An 18,300-nucleotide genomic window follows, 5' to 3' on the forward strand; every position below is an offset into this window, starting at 1 on the left:
TAATGGAGGGGGGGTAGGGAGGGGAGTCAAGAACGGGGAGAAATGGCTAAATTGTCTACAATGGATGGGAGTACAGATGAGATTAGGAGTGCTGACTAGTGTTGGACATTGGCAGTACTGATAGATGATACAAGCCACCACTTGGAAGCCCGGGTGAATTCAAAATAACACAGAATCACAAAAGCGACGCCCCGCGGTATGATCCCTTGCTCCCAAGCGTCACGAAAGTGATGCCCCGCGGTTAAGGGGTTAAACTGGAAGAAACTGAAAAACCAGTTTTATGGTGATGTTCTATGGTCAGGAAATGGAAAACATTAGTGCCTTCAGATGTTTATGTAGTCTGATTAACCAGCATGGAAGCATAGAGTAGGGAAGTGAGCATGGAAGCAAAGAAGTTACTGCACAACAGTACTGTGCTGCCTACTTTCTTGTTGCTGAGTTATCCCTGTCAATCTAGCTAGGTAGACTCACCAACCACAGGCTACCAACCATCCCTGCAGGACCATCCCATGCACAGAAACGATTTTCCCTTCCAGCAGACAGCGCCTTGCCACAGTTGGGCGGGGGAAGGGTATGGAGCTTTAATTTCCGGATGGATGCCACATCTGAGCCTCTCCACCAAGTTAACAGGCAATACTACGACAGGCTTCACATTATCCTGTTCTTTTGTTATATGGATACCACCCAGCATTCTAAATAAGGCCTTGGGTTACAGGAAGCCATTAGGCTTGTCACTCAGTGAAGAGCCAGCTAAGTGGAAAGAAGAGCAATAAAAAATGGTGGGAACTGGGAAGGATGAAAGAAATTAGCAGAGAGGAGGTCAGACACAGGAAAAGCATGATAAATGTGAGGGAGGAAGTAGGTAGCACAGTATTAAGTGAGTGGATGATGGTCACCACCACTAACATAGAGAAATCAAGTTTGGACTCAGCTGGAAGGATACAAGTTAAGACTGAGAAGGATGGAAGTGAATTACTGTATTTGAGAAGAATGGGAGTATGGATGGGGTATACGTGCAGAAGTAGGTGAGAAAGAGAGGGCAACAGAAGGAGTGTGTATTGTTGTGAGTAAAAGATGGAAGGAGAACATAAGAGAGTATGGATCAGTTGGCTCATGGATTGTGTGGGTAAGATTGAAAGTTGGAATACAAATGTGGGCCATTGTGTGCGTGCAAGCGCCAACGCAAGATCGTGCAAGCAGAGAGAGAGAAGAGTTCTGGACAAATGTGGAAGTGTGCATGGAAAAATTTAGAAGGAATGAGAGAGTGTATGGACTGGTGATATGAATGGTAAAGTAAGGAATGTGAAGGTGGATGGAATAGTTGGTGAGTAGGGTGTGCATGCTGAGACAGATGAGAATGGCAGTGCGTTAGTGGACATTTGTGCTGGGAGGGGGTTGGTGATAGCCAATACCCTCTTCAGGCACAAAATGATCCACAGGTATACATGGCGAGTGATGAGAAGGGTGGGCGGTGAACTGAATGAAAGGAAGGCAATGACTGATTATGTGTGTGTGGATGAAAGGATGCGAAGATGTGTAATGGATGCAAGAGCTTATAGAGGTTGGGGGAGTGGACTTTCTGACCACTACTTGGTGGTGGCCAAAATCAAGTTCCAAGTATGATGGAGAAATAGAAGAAGGGAAGGATGGGGAGAAGGAATAGTTGCAAGGAGAGTGGAAAGGTTACATGAGGATGAGAAAGAGGCAGAATATAGGAGGGAAGTGGAGGAATGATTGGGCAAATATGAATTGGAGCTGATGGGGGATGTGGGAGGTGTGTGCAGATATTCACAGAAGAAATATGTGCAGCATGTGATGTGGTGTGTGGGGTGAAGAGAAGATGGAGGGGGGTGCAAGGAACAGAATGGTGGAATGAAGAGGTGAAACAGGCTGTGGCACAAAAGAAGAAAGCATACAATGAAAGGATGAGAAATAGGGGTGTGGAAAAAGTTGAGATGCGGAACAGAGAGTTATATGTATAGAGGAAGAGAGAGGTGAGAAGATTAGTAAGGAAGAGTAAGAAGAGAGTGGATGAGGACTTTGGAAGGAATCTGAGTGTAAAGTGGAGGGACTGTAAGAAAATGTTCTGGAAGGGGGTGAAGAGAGTACGACAGGGTGGCAGTGAAGCTAGCAAAGGAGTGAAAGATACAAATGGAAAGTACTAGTGGAGAAGGGAGAAAAAGTGGGCAGATGGAGAGGACACTTTAAGGAATTGTTGAACATAAGGGATGGATGTAATGCGAGTATAAGTGGCTGGGGAATGACTAGGAGAAGGAGGGAGGTGAGAAGACAGGAAGAAATCAGTAGGACAGAAGCTGTGGAAGCAATGAAGAAAGTTAAATTGGGGAAAGCCCCAGGAATTGATGGAGTGTGTGGTGAAATGCGGAAGCATGGGGGAGAGATAGTAGTAGAATGGACGTAGAAGATGTGCTGATTGACCTGAGAGGAAGGTACAGTCCTGGAGGATTGGAAGTCAGGTATAATTATTCCCTTGTACAAACGGAAAGGGGAAAAAGAAGTGTGTGGTAGTCACAGGGGCATTTGTCTTCTTAGTGTAATAGGAAAAGTGTATGGTAGGATACTTATTGATTGAGTTAGAGAAATAACAGAGGAATTAGTTGGAGAAGAAGAGGGAGGCTTTAGGAAGGGAAGAGGTTGTGTAGATCAGATATTCATTCTTAGATCTTTAGTGGAAAAGTTTCTAGAGAAGGGAAAAAAGTTGTATGTAGCCTTCATGGATCTGGAGAAAGCATATGACAGGGTTGATAGACAAGGATTGTGGAAAGTATTAAGAATATATGGAGTAGATGGGAAGTTGCTGAATGCTGTGAAGAGGACGTATGATAGTGCTAAGGCTGCAGTGTGTATGGATGGTGAACTGCGTGAATTTTTCTCTTTGAAGGTTGGGTTGAAACAGGGATGTGTCATGTCTCCATGGTTGTTCAATCTGTACATGGATGGGGTAATAAAAGAGGTACAAGGTAGGGCAGTGGATGCTGGAGTGGCCCTGGTGAGAGAGGGTAGTGTTTGGAAACTCCCTGTACTGTTGTTTGCAGATGATACTGTGTTGTTGAGTGAAGACGAAGGGAAGCTGCAAGGCTTGGTGGATGAGTCTGGGTGAGTGTGTAAGAAACAGAATCTAAATGTGAATGTGGGGAAGAGTAAAGTGATGGTCTTTGAGAGAGGTGAAGTCAGTGAATGTACAGTGAGGGTAGATGGTGAGGAAATGGAAAATGTGAGTATATTTAGGTACTTGGGTAGTGTGACGAGTAAGGATGGAAGTTTGGAGGGTGAAGTGCTTGAAAGGGTACAAGGAAGAAAGGTTGCTGGTTTCTTGAAAGCAGTGATAAGCAACACTGAAGTGAGCATTGAAGTGAAAAAGTTACTACATGACAGTATTGTGATACCAACTCTAATGTATGGAAGTGAAGCTTGGACGTTGTTGGAAGGACACAAGTCAAGAGTGAGAGCAGTGGAAATGAGTTGAGAGGAGCCTGTGGAGTCACATGGAGAGACAGGCTGACAAATGAGGATATAAAGGAGCGTTGTGGCGTGGATGTGGATGTGATAGGAAGCGCTACAAGGAACACACTGAGGTGTTTTGGACATGTGGAGAGGATGGAGGGTGAGAGATTGACGAGGAGAGTATATAAGTGAGGTGGAGGGGGGGAAAGGGAAGGGGAGGCCGAGGATGAGATGGAAGGATGGAGTGGAGAAGTATATGAGAAAGGGGCGTGTGAGTTGGGAGCAGGGCAGTGAAATGGTGGGGGACAGGGAGATGTGGAGGCGATTTGTTTGTGGCCACCCTGTACGGCATTGAGGCATCTGGCAATAGATAGATACAGAAGAACATGTGTGAAATGACAGACTAAGAAAGCTAAGGAGCACGGTGATGCCGATGTGGATGTGGATATACTGGAAAGTGTCAATTGGGGTCATTATGAATTCTAGTTCATGGTCTAGCCTGCCAGGTGTCTATAGTGTCATTCTCAGAAAATGGGGACAAGGGGCGATAGAGAGTAATCAGTTACGGATTTTTATTTTTCTTGTTCCTTAGCTTAAACTATACTTGAAAGTAATTTTCATTATTCAACGTATATATAATGATGTAGTCTCTAACATTAATAAAAGCATGTCATCTTTGTGTGAATACTGCTAAATTTGTAAGGAAATTTAACAAATACCAATTTAGGGCCCTTTCACGCATTCTAGAACAGCCAGTGGTTACTGAAGTGACATCTTATGTACCCAGTAACTATGTTAAGACTGTAAAAGGTAATATAAATGCATGTCACTGTCTGTGAATATCGATATATACTGGCCAAGATATGAAACGGGGAATCTCTGGCATCTTTATGCAGATACCCGCCAGGCTGCCAGGCGCACGATTATCATTTTCGGGATAAGTCTCAGACCATCAACATAAGCACTGCGATTCTCAGGCATTTGGAGTGATGATGCCTGTGTTTGTTCAGTGGTAAGCTGGTCGTTGGATTCAAGAAAAATACTAATCAGTATCCTTCTATGGCTGAAGTTAGAGGCTGGGTGAAATTTCCCACATATAAGAAGGAACCAAATCTACGAAAGCTTTGGGAAAATGGATGTAAATGGAATGGAGGATGGAAGGCTACAAAATTCCATGCAATATGCTCAAGACATTTTACTGAGTGAATAGGAAATGGGTTATCATCCCAATTCGTTAATAAAGAGAGATCTGGGAATACCAATAATTTCTCATTAACACAAACAATCCCTCTCGATTCACCTACATTCTTGCCATCAGTTGGCTCAGCTTGATCCAGTAAATCAGAATGTTCAAGAGTTTCTCACTAGCTGTATTAATTTTCCTTTACTATATCCCGAATGAGGCACTGGCCTTTGTCTTAAGTATTACTTAAGCTGTGCAACAGTTCACTTTTCAAATGAATTTGGCTCCACACTGCACGGGATGAATCACACTGCCGGTGTTGTATGCACGGAGTGACTTATGCTGGAAGTTACTGTTCCCTTCTCTTTAGCCTAAATTAACCTAACCTAACCTAACCTAACCTAACCAAACCTAAACTAACCTTACCTAACCTAACCTTATCTTAGATCAACCTAACCTAAATGAAATTAAACTAAATTAACCTTAATTCATGAACTGACTGATTTCACAATCTGCCTGTAACATGCACATATATACAGGTATATCAATATAGCGACCTATAATTACCTATAGGTCAGGAAGACATCCAATCGTCATCCTGACACGTGTATTTCATAAAATGATTGTTGATAAACAGCACAATACTTGAGATAACATGCGGATACTTTCAGTGGCTAAAAGGGCACTCTGTACATGCGCACCAAATGGAATGGTAACTTCCACTGTGTCACTCCGTGCAGACGACACCTGGGGTCGGTCAGCCGGGCTGGATTTGTTATTGTTCATGTCGGGAAACATATTTTGGTATGAGTGCAAGATACTACATATGGTGTTACTAAGATTAGAAGATGACTGCCATGTAATGGAACGTACTGCAACAAAATACTTGGACGAATTCACTGAATACTGCTGCTTGATTTAAAGAAAAATGAGTGAAGGTTGTACTGAATACATCCCAAGAAGAACGCGCTCAACAACGAACACAAGGACAAAGAAGCACTTGCAGTGTTATGATAAAATACTGCATATATATTACATATTATACAGAAAATAAATGAGAATATAATGTTTGTCAGAAATATATACATATATATGGATATTCTGAGTTGTCCAAAGTTTCAACTTTCTGTCTGGAAGCTACACTACGGACACCTGGCGGGCTTGGTCATGAACTAGAATTCGTGATGACTTAAAATGAAGTACCATGGGATGGTACGGGCTTTTGAAGACTGAGTGAGTGTACATGTGGAAGGGATGATGAGGGTGGGGAAGGCTGAGGATGAGATACGGCGATAGCTTGGCCATGAACTAGAATTCGTGATGACTTAAAATGAAGTACCATGGGATGGTACGGGCTTTTGAAGACTGAGTGAGTGTACATGTGGAAGGGATGATGAGGGTGGGGAAGGCTGAGGATGAGATACGGCGATAGAGTGGTGGGGTATATGAGTGAAGGTGGTGTGAGTTGGTGGGTGGGCAGCCTGATAGCAGAGAACAGGGTTACATAGGAAGAATTTGTTTGTGGCTACCTCTTCCAAGAATATGGTACCTGGCTACAGACAGATAAAATAGTTTTAGGGCAGCAAAAGAATTTTAATAGGCAATTTTTTGGTAGCTATTTGTCCAGTAACTCAAGGGGAAAAAAAAAAAAAAAAAAAAAAAAAAAAAAAGGACTGCCTGACTTCTGTCTTCTCTGACCTGAGTGTGTTATCAAAAGAAGTAGACATGACTTGGCTGTTGTCCTTGTTGAACGCTAAGGATGTCACCCCCTCTGAGTGTGCACGCTCAACCTTTCTCAGACACTGACCTGTGTTAACTCGCCACACCTGTGAATAATGTATTAAATTAACATTTTATAGAATATATTCTGGACACAGTGAAAGGTAATTAGAACAGTTTAAAAATAAAAGTGCCTCAGATAATAATGTAAAAGATATGATTCCCAATTAATTCAATTTAAAGACATATGTTAAAAGCAATCCTGGCATTAATGGAAAAAATTGAGGTAAGTGACTCTTAACTTTACATTACAAATAAACTTTCATACATAAGTACTTCTTATTCAAACTAATTTGGCTACTTGAGACTGCATTAACACAAAAGGAAACAGCATCATCATAATCATCTGGACCTCTTTTCCCACCCTAGGGCAGGGCAAGAAGCAGTAACGTCCAGACAGCCTAAGTTTGCCCAATTCAATAGGCCATGCTTCCATTCACTCATCAATCAAGCCCATGGAATCCTGGCTCCATCAGACAGGCCAAGAAACTTTCACCACATTCTGTTGCTTCACATAAAAAAAAAAATACAGTAAGTAAATAAAATAAAATAAATAAATAAAAAAATTTAAAAAAAGTATAGGAGAGCCTTGTGTCTTATGACCTACCTTGACCTGGCCTCCCTGTGAACCTGTCGCTAACATCTCTGAGTCTCGACTAAAGGCCAGACTAAGCACTGCTGTTTCCATCATCATGTACGAGTCTTTTTCTTGGTATTTCAAATCTTTACGAATCTTGCCTGAAATGGAAAAAGAGAATTTTGTATACCCCACACAGCTGATACAGTGTTATTCAATTAAGAATGTGATGAAACAGCAAGATAATTATTCTGAATGTCTCACCATGACAACTACTAAGCACTGCTATAACATGAGGTAAAGAGAGGGATATGCAGAAACCTACATATCAGTATTCATACCTTACCATGTTCTATATACAGTATAGATACAGTGGGCTCGCATAGTGCGCAAGAGATTGGGCGGTGCACGAGCTCGCGCACTGGGAATTCGCGTACTAGGAATACATAATCTTATGGGAATAATTACATATGGGCAGTACCCCCTCACACCTGGACATTTTTTGGCCCTTAGAGACATAATAAAGGTCACATGGTTCAGACACTGTACTAAAGCTATAGTTACAATAACAAAAATATGGGTAGTCACCTTAACAACAGTAGACAACAGGCCTGATGACCTTAAATGACAGGGGTTCCGAGGGAATTTCTGCGCATCAACATGACGACACGTGAAGCGCTCTGTGAGGGGTGGTCGCGCACTAGTAGAAAATGGCATTTTTGAGGCACTCCTTGCCTCTGCCTCGCGTTCTGTGCGGCAAACTCGCGCATTAAAGTGTTTTTGGTTATGATTTTTGGTCACTTGTGCACAAGGCGAATCGCGCACTGCGGTGACGCACACTGTGCGAGCCCACTGTGTGTATATATATATATATATATATATATATATTTTTGGGGGGAAGTCTTGACATAACAAAGCTAATGGCAAAATCACAAGAATACAATATTGTTGTCTATAGTGGCCCATATCAAATACAGTGGAGGTTAAAGCAATATAAAGTAGACAGAATCCACAGGAAGAAACAATAATGTGGAGAAACATAAAACTCTGTAGGTTCCACATTCATTCAAGTACCTTGCAGAAATGTTGCAGGAAAATAAAGGAAGGCTATCCTGGCATTAGACAAAAACTATAGCTCGTTTCACATTACCTTTTCTTAAGTGAACTGAAAATAACATAGGATAGCTACAGTAGACTTCAAGAGCAACCTGTGTAACAAAATCTCTGATTTAAATATTCTCTCATACTTGTTCAGGGATAGCCCGACCGGGTGGGGTGGGGAGGTTATTCCCCAAATGTCTGTTTCTGAGTTGGTAAAAAAAATAATTACTAAGTTGGTCAAAAGTGGAGAGTGATTTTTTTTTTTTTTTAACATAAAAGGACAGTTACTTCAGCAAACAAGGAATGAGGTTATGGCACACCTAATGTCTGACTTGGCTCGTATCTCTGACTGGGGTAAAAATAATGTTGTTTTTAATGCATCAAAAACTCAGTTTTTACACCTATCAACCCGACAAAATCTTCCACACGTATACCCACTAATGTTTAATAATATTCAGGTTAATCCTGTATCATCCTTGAACATGCTTGGGGTTTCACTTACTCAGGACTTATCTTGGAAAGATCATATTACATCTCTTGTAAAATCTGCTTCCAAGAGAGTCGGTGTGCTAAGCAAACTCCGTTCCTTCTTTATCCCTGCACAATTGTTGACTCTATACAGGGGTTTTATCCATCCCTGTGTGGAGTACAACTCTCATGAGTGGGGAGGCTCCCCACATACACTCTACCCAATAGGGTGGGGTCAAAGGCTTTTCGTCTCATTAACTCTCCTCCTCTTACTGACTCCCTTCAACCCCTGTCTCTTCGCCACACTGTTGCATCTATATATTTTTTCTATCACTACTTCAATGGTCATTGCTCCTCTGAACTGTCTGCATGCATTCCTCCACCTCTATGATGGGCGCGTAGCACCCGTCTAGCAGCAAACTCTCATCCCTTTTCTGTCCAACTCTCTAATGCAAGAGGAAACCGTTACTCCCAGTCTTTCATTTATGCAACAGGTCAATTCTGGAACTGTCTCCCTCTGTCTGTGTTTCCTGTTTTCTATGATCTCCAGTCTTTCAAATGCAGTGTGTCCAGGCATCTTGAAATGATCCAATCTTGAATTTGGCTCTCACTTGTATTTTATTTTTATCTTGGAAGGAACAATAATTGCAGGCTCACGGCCTTTGGTTCCTTCTTCCTCACATAAAATACATATATATATATATATATATATATATATTTGGAGGACAAAATACAAAATACATTAGTTTTCTTCCTGTCATGAGAATAGTCTAAGCCAAAACCATGTACCATAGTAATCAACGTACCTGGACCTGGACCTCCTTCACCCACAGCATGGTGGGGGGGGGGGGGAATTTTATTGCACTCCTGCTACTGGTCTGGTCATAAATAACTCCAAATGTCACAACTGGTCAATTACAGTAGTTTAATTAGACTACTAAATAATATACATGGTATCTGTTTTCTTGTCAACAATAATTCAGGCTTGAGTCCAAGTTCAAGTGGCTTTACTTAAATACAAGTATGGGTAACAATAAAAATTACTTTGTCATAAGCTTGGTTTGTTTATGACACCTATTTAGTTGGTCAAACCGTAACATCAAACAGATCAAGTTGGTCAAAACAGTCCTTACCCCTCCCCCCCAATCACATACTCCTCAGGCCATCACTGACTTGGTTCAAGACAAAGCTTCCACTGAATCCTCCTAACCTATAAGAATTGGTACAAAGCAGGTGGAGCAAAATATTACAACAAGGCAATAAATATCTACCAGTGGTAAAATTCCAAACTTCGATGATGCCGTCAAAGCTGCCTGTTACAAGGTACTGTCCATCAGGACTGAAGTGAGCACTTTCAACATGGGCCTTTTGTGGGAAGCGTATGAAGCGGGCCAGTTGTGTTGGTACCTTTTCCTCCTCCTGCTCCCTCATGGCTGCCTTACCTCGGAACAAATCAATCTGAGTGCCTAAAGAGAAAAAGGTAAAGTCTGTACCTTGATCTTGTAGTTGCTATCCAGGGTGGCATATATATTGTAAACTGATTTTCCAGAAACTGTCAGCTCACAATCTCTTCACTACTTTGGGAACTGCCCAACCTAAAACAAAAGGTAGGTTAGCCATGTTACAAACTAAGTGATCAACTATAAAAGATGGTGAAAATTGTTATATGAAGCAGCAGAGATGGACTGAGAAATAAAGTAAGGTACACTAAGCAAAACCACAGCCCAATGAGCATTCTCATACAACATATAGTACATTGATCCCTGAAGTGTCTCACATCTAATTCGGTGTTTTAGTCTACATTCCATGCATTAAATCGATCATAAAGAGATCTTACGGCTATTTCCTTCATTACTATATGTAAAACAAGGCTTAGGATGGTTCTGATTCAATTTTCTCTACATAACCCTGAACTTAACTAACCCCAGTGATATCCAGGGTATATTGTACACCTTTCAATATTGTCACAGCTTTCATAAATACTATGCGACAGATCTTAAAAGGCTATATACAAAAACAAACTGGCAAGGACGAGATACTAGGGAGTCTCCTTAGCTCACAAAAATATACCATTCCTACCCCTTGTTACAGCTTACTTAAATTTTCCCTGTCAATTCCTCACTAAACTACAGACAGGCTGTAGCCACTTGAGAGTTTCACTGGTACCTATACAGATGATTTGCTGTTTTCCCCAATTTACAGTCCCAAATGTATGAGAATAGCTGTGACAGCTATATAACAAGGACCATCAGTACAGTCCCAGACCTTAGTGTGAACTAACCAGGGGGCAGCAGTCCCTGATGTTGCTGCCATTTAAGTGCCTGCCCTAGAAGTGCCAGGAGTCGTGAAGGTGGTACCACCGACACCTCACCAGCCAGGGCTGCTGCAATGGCAGCACGACGACGTTCTTTGGTCACGCCTTCTGGGTATGCCTCACGTGGGTCAAAGTATGAGCGTGCTATCAGGTTTTCAAGATGCACATACCTGGGGAGAGTGTAAGAGATAACCGTCAGTTAGTGGGAGATTACTTCCACAATAAAAATAATGTGGGAGATGGGGATGTCCACCATTCGCTCACCTGATGCTGTGCTACTTTCAGGTGACTACACTGAATGACAAGCCAAGTTTTTTTTTTCCCCAAGAAATAAGGAACCAAATGCCAGGAGCCCACAAAATTGTTCCCTCAAAAAAAAAAAGAAAAAAAAAAAGAGAGAGAGAGAGAGATAACCGAGAGCCAAATTCAAGATCCATTAATTTTGAGATGCCTGGACACACTGCATTTGAAAGACTGGAGATCATAGGCATTACGAAATACAGACAGAGGGAGACAGTTCCAGAGCTGACCTGTTGTATACATAAAGGACTGGGAGTAACGGTTAACTCTTGCATTAGAGAGCTGGACAGAGAAGGGACGAAAGTTTGCTGCTAGACAGGTGCTATGCGCCCTCCGTAGTGGTGGAGGGATGTAAGCAAGACAGTTCAGAGAAGCAATGACCACTGAAGTAGCGATAGACAAGAAATAGAGATGCAACGGTGTGGCGAAGAGACAGAGGTTGACAGCAGCCAGTAAGAGAAGGAGAGTTAATGAGACAAAAAGCCTTGACTCCATCTTGTTGAGAAGAGCTGTATGTGGGGAGCCTCCCCACAGATGAGAGTTGTACTCTGCACAGACGCGAATAAAACCCGTGTATAAAGTCAACAACTGCATAGGATTTCCTATAACCCAGGAGAAATTTCCTGTAACTCATAAAACCACTTATATACTAGAAAAAGTGGTAAACTTACAACCAACATATATACTGTATGACCAATGGTCTAGCAGGTTAAGGTGCTCTAGCCAGCTACCACTACGGTTCATGGAAGAGCTGATGGGGCAATAAAGACCCCGTAAGATGGGACTCTTTGACTTACTTCTGGCTATTTTTCATTGTACTAAGGTTTGTATTGTAACATTTTGGGCAATGAAAAAGCTTTAGTAGTGGCAGGTGGGGGCGCTCACCATCCACTCACTCGATGTAGTGCTGCTTTGGGTGTCTGCCCTTTCTTCTCTTCCATCCTTCCTTTCTTCATTCTTTCCTCTTTCTTCTGCCTAAGGGTTTCTTTACACTCCCTCTTCTGTTTTTCTTTCCTTCATTCTTTTCTCTTCCTTCTGCCGATGGTTCATTCTACACTGAGTGACAAGCCAAATGGTTTCCTGTACACCAGGAAACCGTTCACTGCGCTGGGTGGTAACCATATAACCAAATTGTGGTGCCTGGTGGTCATCATCATCATCATCATCATCATCATCATCATCATCATCATCATCATCATCCAATCCTACATTGCCCCATAAGAAGCGTAGGAGCCCGGGGCTAGGCAAGTTGGTCCTGACATTTCAGATGAGAGTGACCAGCCTCACTCATCCCTGAGTGGCATTACTCGTACGTGAACAATAAACCCCAACCATCCCTTGGATATAAACCTTCACTAGCTCAATCCAATTGGAGTGCCGTAATTACCCACTAAACCACCAGGTGCCAAAATTTGGTTATATGGTTACCACCCAGCATAGTACATGGTTTCCTGGTTAAAGGAAACCATTTGGCTGGTCACTCAGTGTAGAGTCACCCACAGGCAGAAGGAAGAGGAAAGAATGAAGGAAAGAAAGACAGAAGAGGGAGTGTAAAGTCACCCGTAGGCAGAAGGACAAGGAAAGAATGAAGGAAAGAAAGACAGAAGAGGATTGATGGAAAGAAGGATGGAGGAGAGGAAAGGGCAGACACCTCAGAGGAGCACTACATCGAGTGAGTGGATGGTGAGCGTCCTTAGTGGGTAATTAAGGTGCTCCAATCAGATGAGCCTGTGCAGGTTTATATCCAAAGGGTGGTTGGGGTTTACTGCTCACATAATGCCACTCAGGGATGAGTGAGGCTGGTCACTCTCATCTTAAACATCAGGACCAACTTGCCTAGCACCGGGTTCCTACGCTCCTTATGGGGTGACATAGGACTGGATGATGGATAGATGGATAAAAAGCTTTATTGTATGGGTACTGATACACAAACAATCCAACTTCATATGTGAAAATGGATTTTAACATAGAAAAACACAGAAAAGACATACTCTACTATCTACTGTATCTATCTATCTATTGCCAGACGTTTTAATCCTGTAAGAGGTGGCCACAAACAAATCGCCTCCATGTCACCCTGTCCCCTGCCATTTCATTGCCCTGCTCCCACCTCACACCCCTCTCTCTCATATACCTCTCCACTCCATCCCTCCATCTCATCCTTGGCCTCCCCCTCCCCCTCCTCCCCTCCACCTCACTCTCATACACTCTTCCTCATCAGTCTAACTCTCCACCCTCTCCACATGTCCAAACCACCTCAGTGTGTTTCTCCTAACGCTTCCTATCACATCCACATCACAATGCTCCTTCACTTCCTCATTTGTCAATCTGTCTCTCCATGTGACTCCACAAGCTCCTCTCAAATTACTCATTTCCACTGCTCTCACTCTTGACATCTGTCCCTCCAACAAGGTCCAAGCTTCACTTCCATACGTTAGAGATGGTATCACAATACCATCATGTAGTAGCTTCTTCCATTCCATGCTCAGTTCTCTTTCTTATAAATGCTTTCACAGAACCAGCAACCTTTCTTCCCTGTTGTACCCTTTCAAGCACGTCACCCTCTAAACTTCCATCCTTACTCATCACATGCCCAAGTACTTATATGAACTCACGTTTTCCATATCCTCCTCATCCAGCCTCAATGTACATTCACTAACTTCACTTCTCTCTAAAACCATAACTTTACTTTTCCCTATACAGTATTCACCTTTAGATTCTGTTTCTTATATACACTCCCAAACTCATCCACCAAACCTTGCAGCTCCCCTTCGTCTTCACTTAACAACACAGTACCTTCTGCAAACAACAGTATAGGTAGTTTTCAAACACTGCCCTCTCTCACTGGGGCCACTCCAACATCCACTGCCCTACCTTGTATCTCTTTTATAACCCCACCCATATACAGATTGAACAACCATGGAGACATGACGCATCCCTGTTTCAATCCAACCTTCAAAGAGAAAAATTCACTCAGTTCACTACCCACATGCACTGCAACCTTAGCACCCTCATACATTCTCTTCACAGCCTTCAACAACTTCCCATCTACTCCATATATTCTTAATACTTTCCACAATCCTTGTCTATCCACCCCATCATACGCTTTCTCCAAATCCATGAGGGCCACATACAACTTCTTTCCCTTCTCTAGAAACTTTTCCACTAAAGATCTAAGAATGAATATCTGATCTACACAACCTCTTCCCTTCCTAAAACCTCCCTGTTCTTCTCCAACTCATTCCTCTCTTATTTCCCTAACTCTGTCAATAAGTATCCTACCATTTATTTTTCCTATTACATTAAGAAGACATGTGCCCCTATGATTAACACACACTACTTTTTCTCCTTTTCTTTTGTACAGGGGAATAATTATACCTACCTTCCAATCCTCCAGGACTGTACCTTCCTCCCCTCCCATGCCAATCTGCACATCCTCCATATCCATTCTACTACTATCTCTCCCCCATTCTTCGGCATTTCACCACACCCTCCATCAATTCCTGCAGCTTTCCTCATTTTAACCTTCTTCATTGCTTCCATAACTTCCATCCTACTGATATACGTTCAACAATTCCTTAAAGCATTCTCTCCATCAGCTCACTTTTTCTCCCTTCTCCACTAGTAACCTTCCATTTTTATCTTTCACTCCCTAGCTAACTTCTTGGCACCCTGTCTAACTTACTTTACCTCTTTCCAGAACATTTTCTTCCATTCCCTCCACTTTACACTCAAGTTCCTCATCCACTCTTTTCTTACTCTCTCTTACTAATCTTCTCACCTCTCTCTTCCTCTCTACATATAACTCTCTCTTCCATCTCTGAACTTCTTCCACACCCCTATTTCTCATCCACTCACTATATGTTTTCTTCTTTTGTACCACAGCCTCTCTCACCTCTTTAATCCACCATGCTGTTCTCTGCATCCCCTTTCGTCTTCTCTTCACCCCACACACCACCTCACATGCTGCACAGATTTCTGTGAATATCTTGCACACACCTTTCACATCCCCCATCTGCTCACCTAATTGCTCCTCCACTTCCCTCTTATATTCTACCTTTTTTCCTTTTGTAACTATTCCACCCTCATTGTATGTACTACTTCTTCCTGTCCTTCCCTTCTTCTACCTCCCCATTTTATGTAGACTTTAATCCAAAAGTGCACTCCCCCAACCTCTATATACTCTTGCATCCATTACACATCTTCTCATACTTTCATCCACACACACATGATCAATCGTTGCCTTCCGTGAAAAATAAAAATAATGATTATCAACACCAGATGTGGGGTACTTGGACTCAGTGGGCTTTCCTTCAGTGAAAAATTGGAAGGTTTTGTTTGAATCACTCTGACCTTCGATGCCTTCTTGCCCAGTATTGTCCTTTGGTTGTTTGCTTTCAGGAGACCCACCTCTCTGGTCTCCCTGCTTCAGTTCTAATTGAACCAGCCAGAAGAAGTTCGACTGGTCCTCCTTCAATTCATGACTACTGCAAGCGTAAACAACACATGGACTAAGGTGCCTTCCACTGGCAGTGATGGAGAACATGATGGATGTTGAACTCTTCGTCGTATTCATGATACGCTCCGAATGTTTTATACCAATCTGAAATATCTGGAGCTTTCCCTTAGGATCATCTGTGATGTTGGTTTTGTCCTAGTTGATGATGCTTGCAGGAGGTACTCCTCTAAGATCTGTCTTCTAGCTTTTTAAAGTAGGCCACTATGACGACTTCAGAGACAGCAGCCCGCTTCTTTTAAATATTCTGGCATATCCTGCTGGACAGCAGGACTGTGTCTCTTCAGGAAGCTATATACCCAGTCTGTACCTGGGAGATTATCCTTGAAATCCGTGGTGTAGTGTCTACAGCTGTCCAGACAGTACCTGATGAAGTTGCAGCACATAAATTGCCCCAGAGTGCCAAGTCAAATTGTTCCAGGGGGCCAAATCAAACTGCCCCGTAAGTCTAAAATCATAATACAGGCAGACCCCGAGATACGATACCTCTATATGCAATACCCGAGATTAGCGATGGGGGTAGAAATACCACCCTACCCTGCCTAACAATGGCCAAACCCCAGTTTAATGATGGGCTTTGATTTTTTAAAACCGATTTTGATGATACTTTATATTTAAATTTTGTGCTTAGGTTGATTTATAAACTGATTTTAGACTTAGATTAATGTGTTTTAGTCACAGGTGGGATGAACATTATCATTTTTGGGTACAGTGTACTAAGTCTGAACTCATAATTGATGATTTTCAGATTTTATTTTTTGGGAATAGGAGAGTTATAAACTGCCTTTAGGCTTAGTTTAGCTTGTTTTTGGGTGAGTTATAAACTGCTTTCAGGCTTGATTTAGCTTGTTTTAAAGCTTATTTGGGGGTTTAGGTTGGCTAGAAATTTGTTTTTGAACTCATTTGGGTGGGTTTAGGACTTGGTTGGGGGGAAACCCAAAGCTCAAAAATGCATCCCTGTACTTTAAGTGTTAAATCTACCCCAAGATATGATGCCCCGCCTAATGATGGGTTTTTATCTAACCAACTGCATCGTTAAACTGGGGTATGCCTGTACTGTATTTTATAAATGAAAGCAGCTAACTTACTTTGGTAGATGGAGACACATTAACCCGTTACCCACTGGGATGGCTGGACCACACCATGCCCCTCCCACGGGGATAGCAGTGCTACTTCCAGGTCGATGGAAGTATCACTTGCCTTTTCACTTTCTTTTTTTTTATATTTTTTAGCATGAGAATAGGTCATAAGGGACATTTCATTGGGTAATGAACAGGGAAAATTAGCAACCAAGTGCACGTGCATGGGTGTTGTCAGGTGATAAATTAGCTACTTCATGGCCAATGGCAGTGTCAATTAGCCTTTTCCCTTTTTTTATATATTTTTAAGTATGAGAATAGGGCATAGGGCACATTTCAATGGAAAAAGTGAATGGAAAAAAACCAGTCAGGAGTTCCGTTGCACCGCCAGGCTGTAGTTAGGTGGGGGAGGGGGTAAGGGAGGGGAGGCTGGGAGGCAAGGCAGACACAGAAAAATGGCTAAATTGGTAACACTGGATGTGAGTACCAGTGGTAGTAGCAGCGCTGCCTATAGCTACACACTGGCAGTACAGATAGATGATACAAGACTGCACTTGAATGCCCGGGTGACTTAAAAAATCCCTGGATCACAGAAGTGACACCCTGCGGTATGGTACTTATGTAAAGAGCGTCACAGTAGTGACAGCCCACGGGTAAGGGGTTAATAACACTCTTGTTTAAATATATTGCAAGGACAGTGGAGGAAAATACAATTAATCTTGCCTTAATTGTTGTAAATCACAGCTCAAAAAAATCTGAAAATAACAGGAATGAAAATTGATCACAAGTCACCTTCAGCAAGCAATCCCTGAATTTCATTTACAACATAAATTAGTGATTTTTGAATAAAGTACCATATGAAAACATCAAATACATCCCTATTTACACTGTCTGGATCACCTGAGTCTCATTACCCGTTATTAAGTCTAACTGCCCCGGGAGAGTCAAATAGCCCAATCTTACGGTACCATAAAATACTATGATACCATATCTAAAAACTGTAGGTTACATCAGTAATCCTCTTGATATTAGCACCTCTGGTTATGCAGAAATTACTGTATTCACTCAAGAAGGAGGACGCCGTAGCACGGGCCGAACAGGGTGGTACTCCAGAGGGGAATGGGAATGCTGGTGATAGGGAGAGCTGGAGCTCCTGTTTCACTAGCTATCTAACCATCCCCCTTTGCTGACCTTTTCAGTGTGACAGTAACATGGAGAGTAGACCAGCATACTCTCCCAAACATTTCCTCTAACTATCTATGCACTACACCACATGCACTTTGCATTTCACACAACGTATCCCACTACGTTACAGGGGTTGGCGCCAGCAAGGGCATGCGGCCAGAAAACTTTGCCCCTGCTACCTCGTGGTGGACTTCTGGGGGGAGGCGTTACGTGGATTCTGCCGGCATAGATCTTGGGTCCAGGGTGAGATGGGGCTCAGGCCTGTGCTAGAGGGTACAGGGCATTGCGGTTCCCAGACTGCCACTTCCGCCCAATAGAGAGGGGCCCGAACCT

The 18,300-nt window shown here is 42.5% G+C and overlaps 1 protein-coding gene across 2 annotated transcripts in view; it reads right to left on the reverse strand.

Annotated features, from left to right (window-relative positions):
• The window catches only part of Smu1 (Smu1 spliceosomal factor), an 83,969-nt gene that overhangs the window by 21,204 nt on the left and 44,465 nt on the right, over positions 1–18,300 (reverse strand). For both annotated transcript variants that reach the window (XM_080286008.1, XM_080286009.1), the window contains exons 4-7: positions 10,855–11,057; positions 9,845–10,039; positions 7,035–7,165; positions 6,347–6,474 (exon numbers count right to left, since the gene is read on the reverse strand). In XM_080286008.1, the coding sequence (XP_080142134.1) occupies positions 6,347–6,474; positions 7,035–7,165; positions 9,845–10,039; positions 10,855–11,057 (657 nt within the window). The remainder of the gene's footprint in view (positions 1–6,346; positions 6,475–7,034; positions 7,166–9,844; positions 10,040–10,854; positions 11,058–18,300) is intronic.

Source organism: Coenobita brevimanus, chromosome 110 (assembly GCF_032717465.1).
Source record: "Coenobita brevimanus isolate Jiangsu-jjx chromosome 110, ASM3271746v2, whole genome shotgun sequence".
Lineage (NCBI taxonomy): Eukaryota > Metazoa > Arthropoda > Malacostraca > Decapoda > Coenobitidae > Coenobita > Coenobita brevimanus.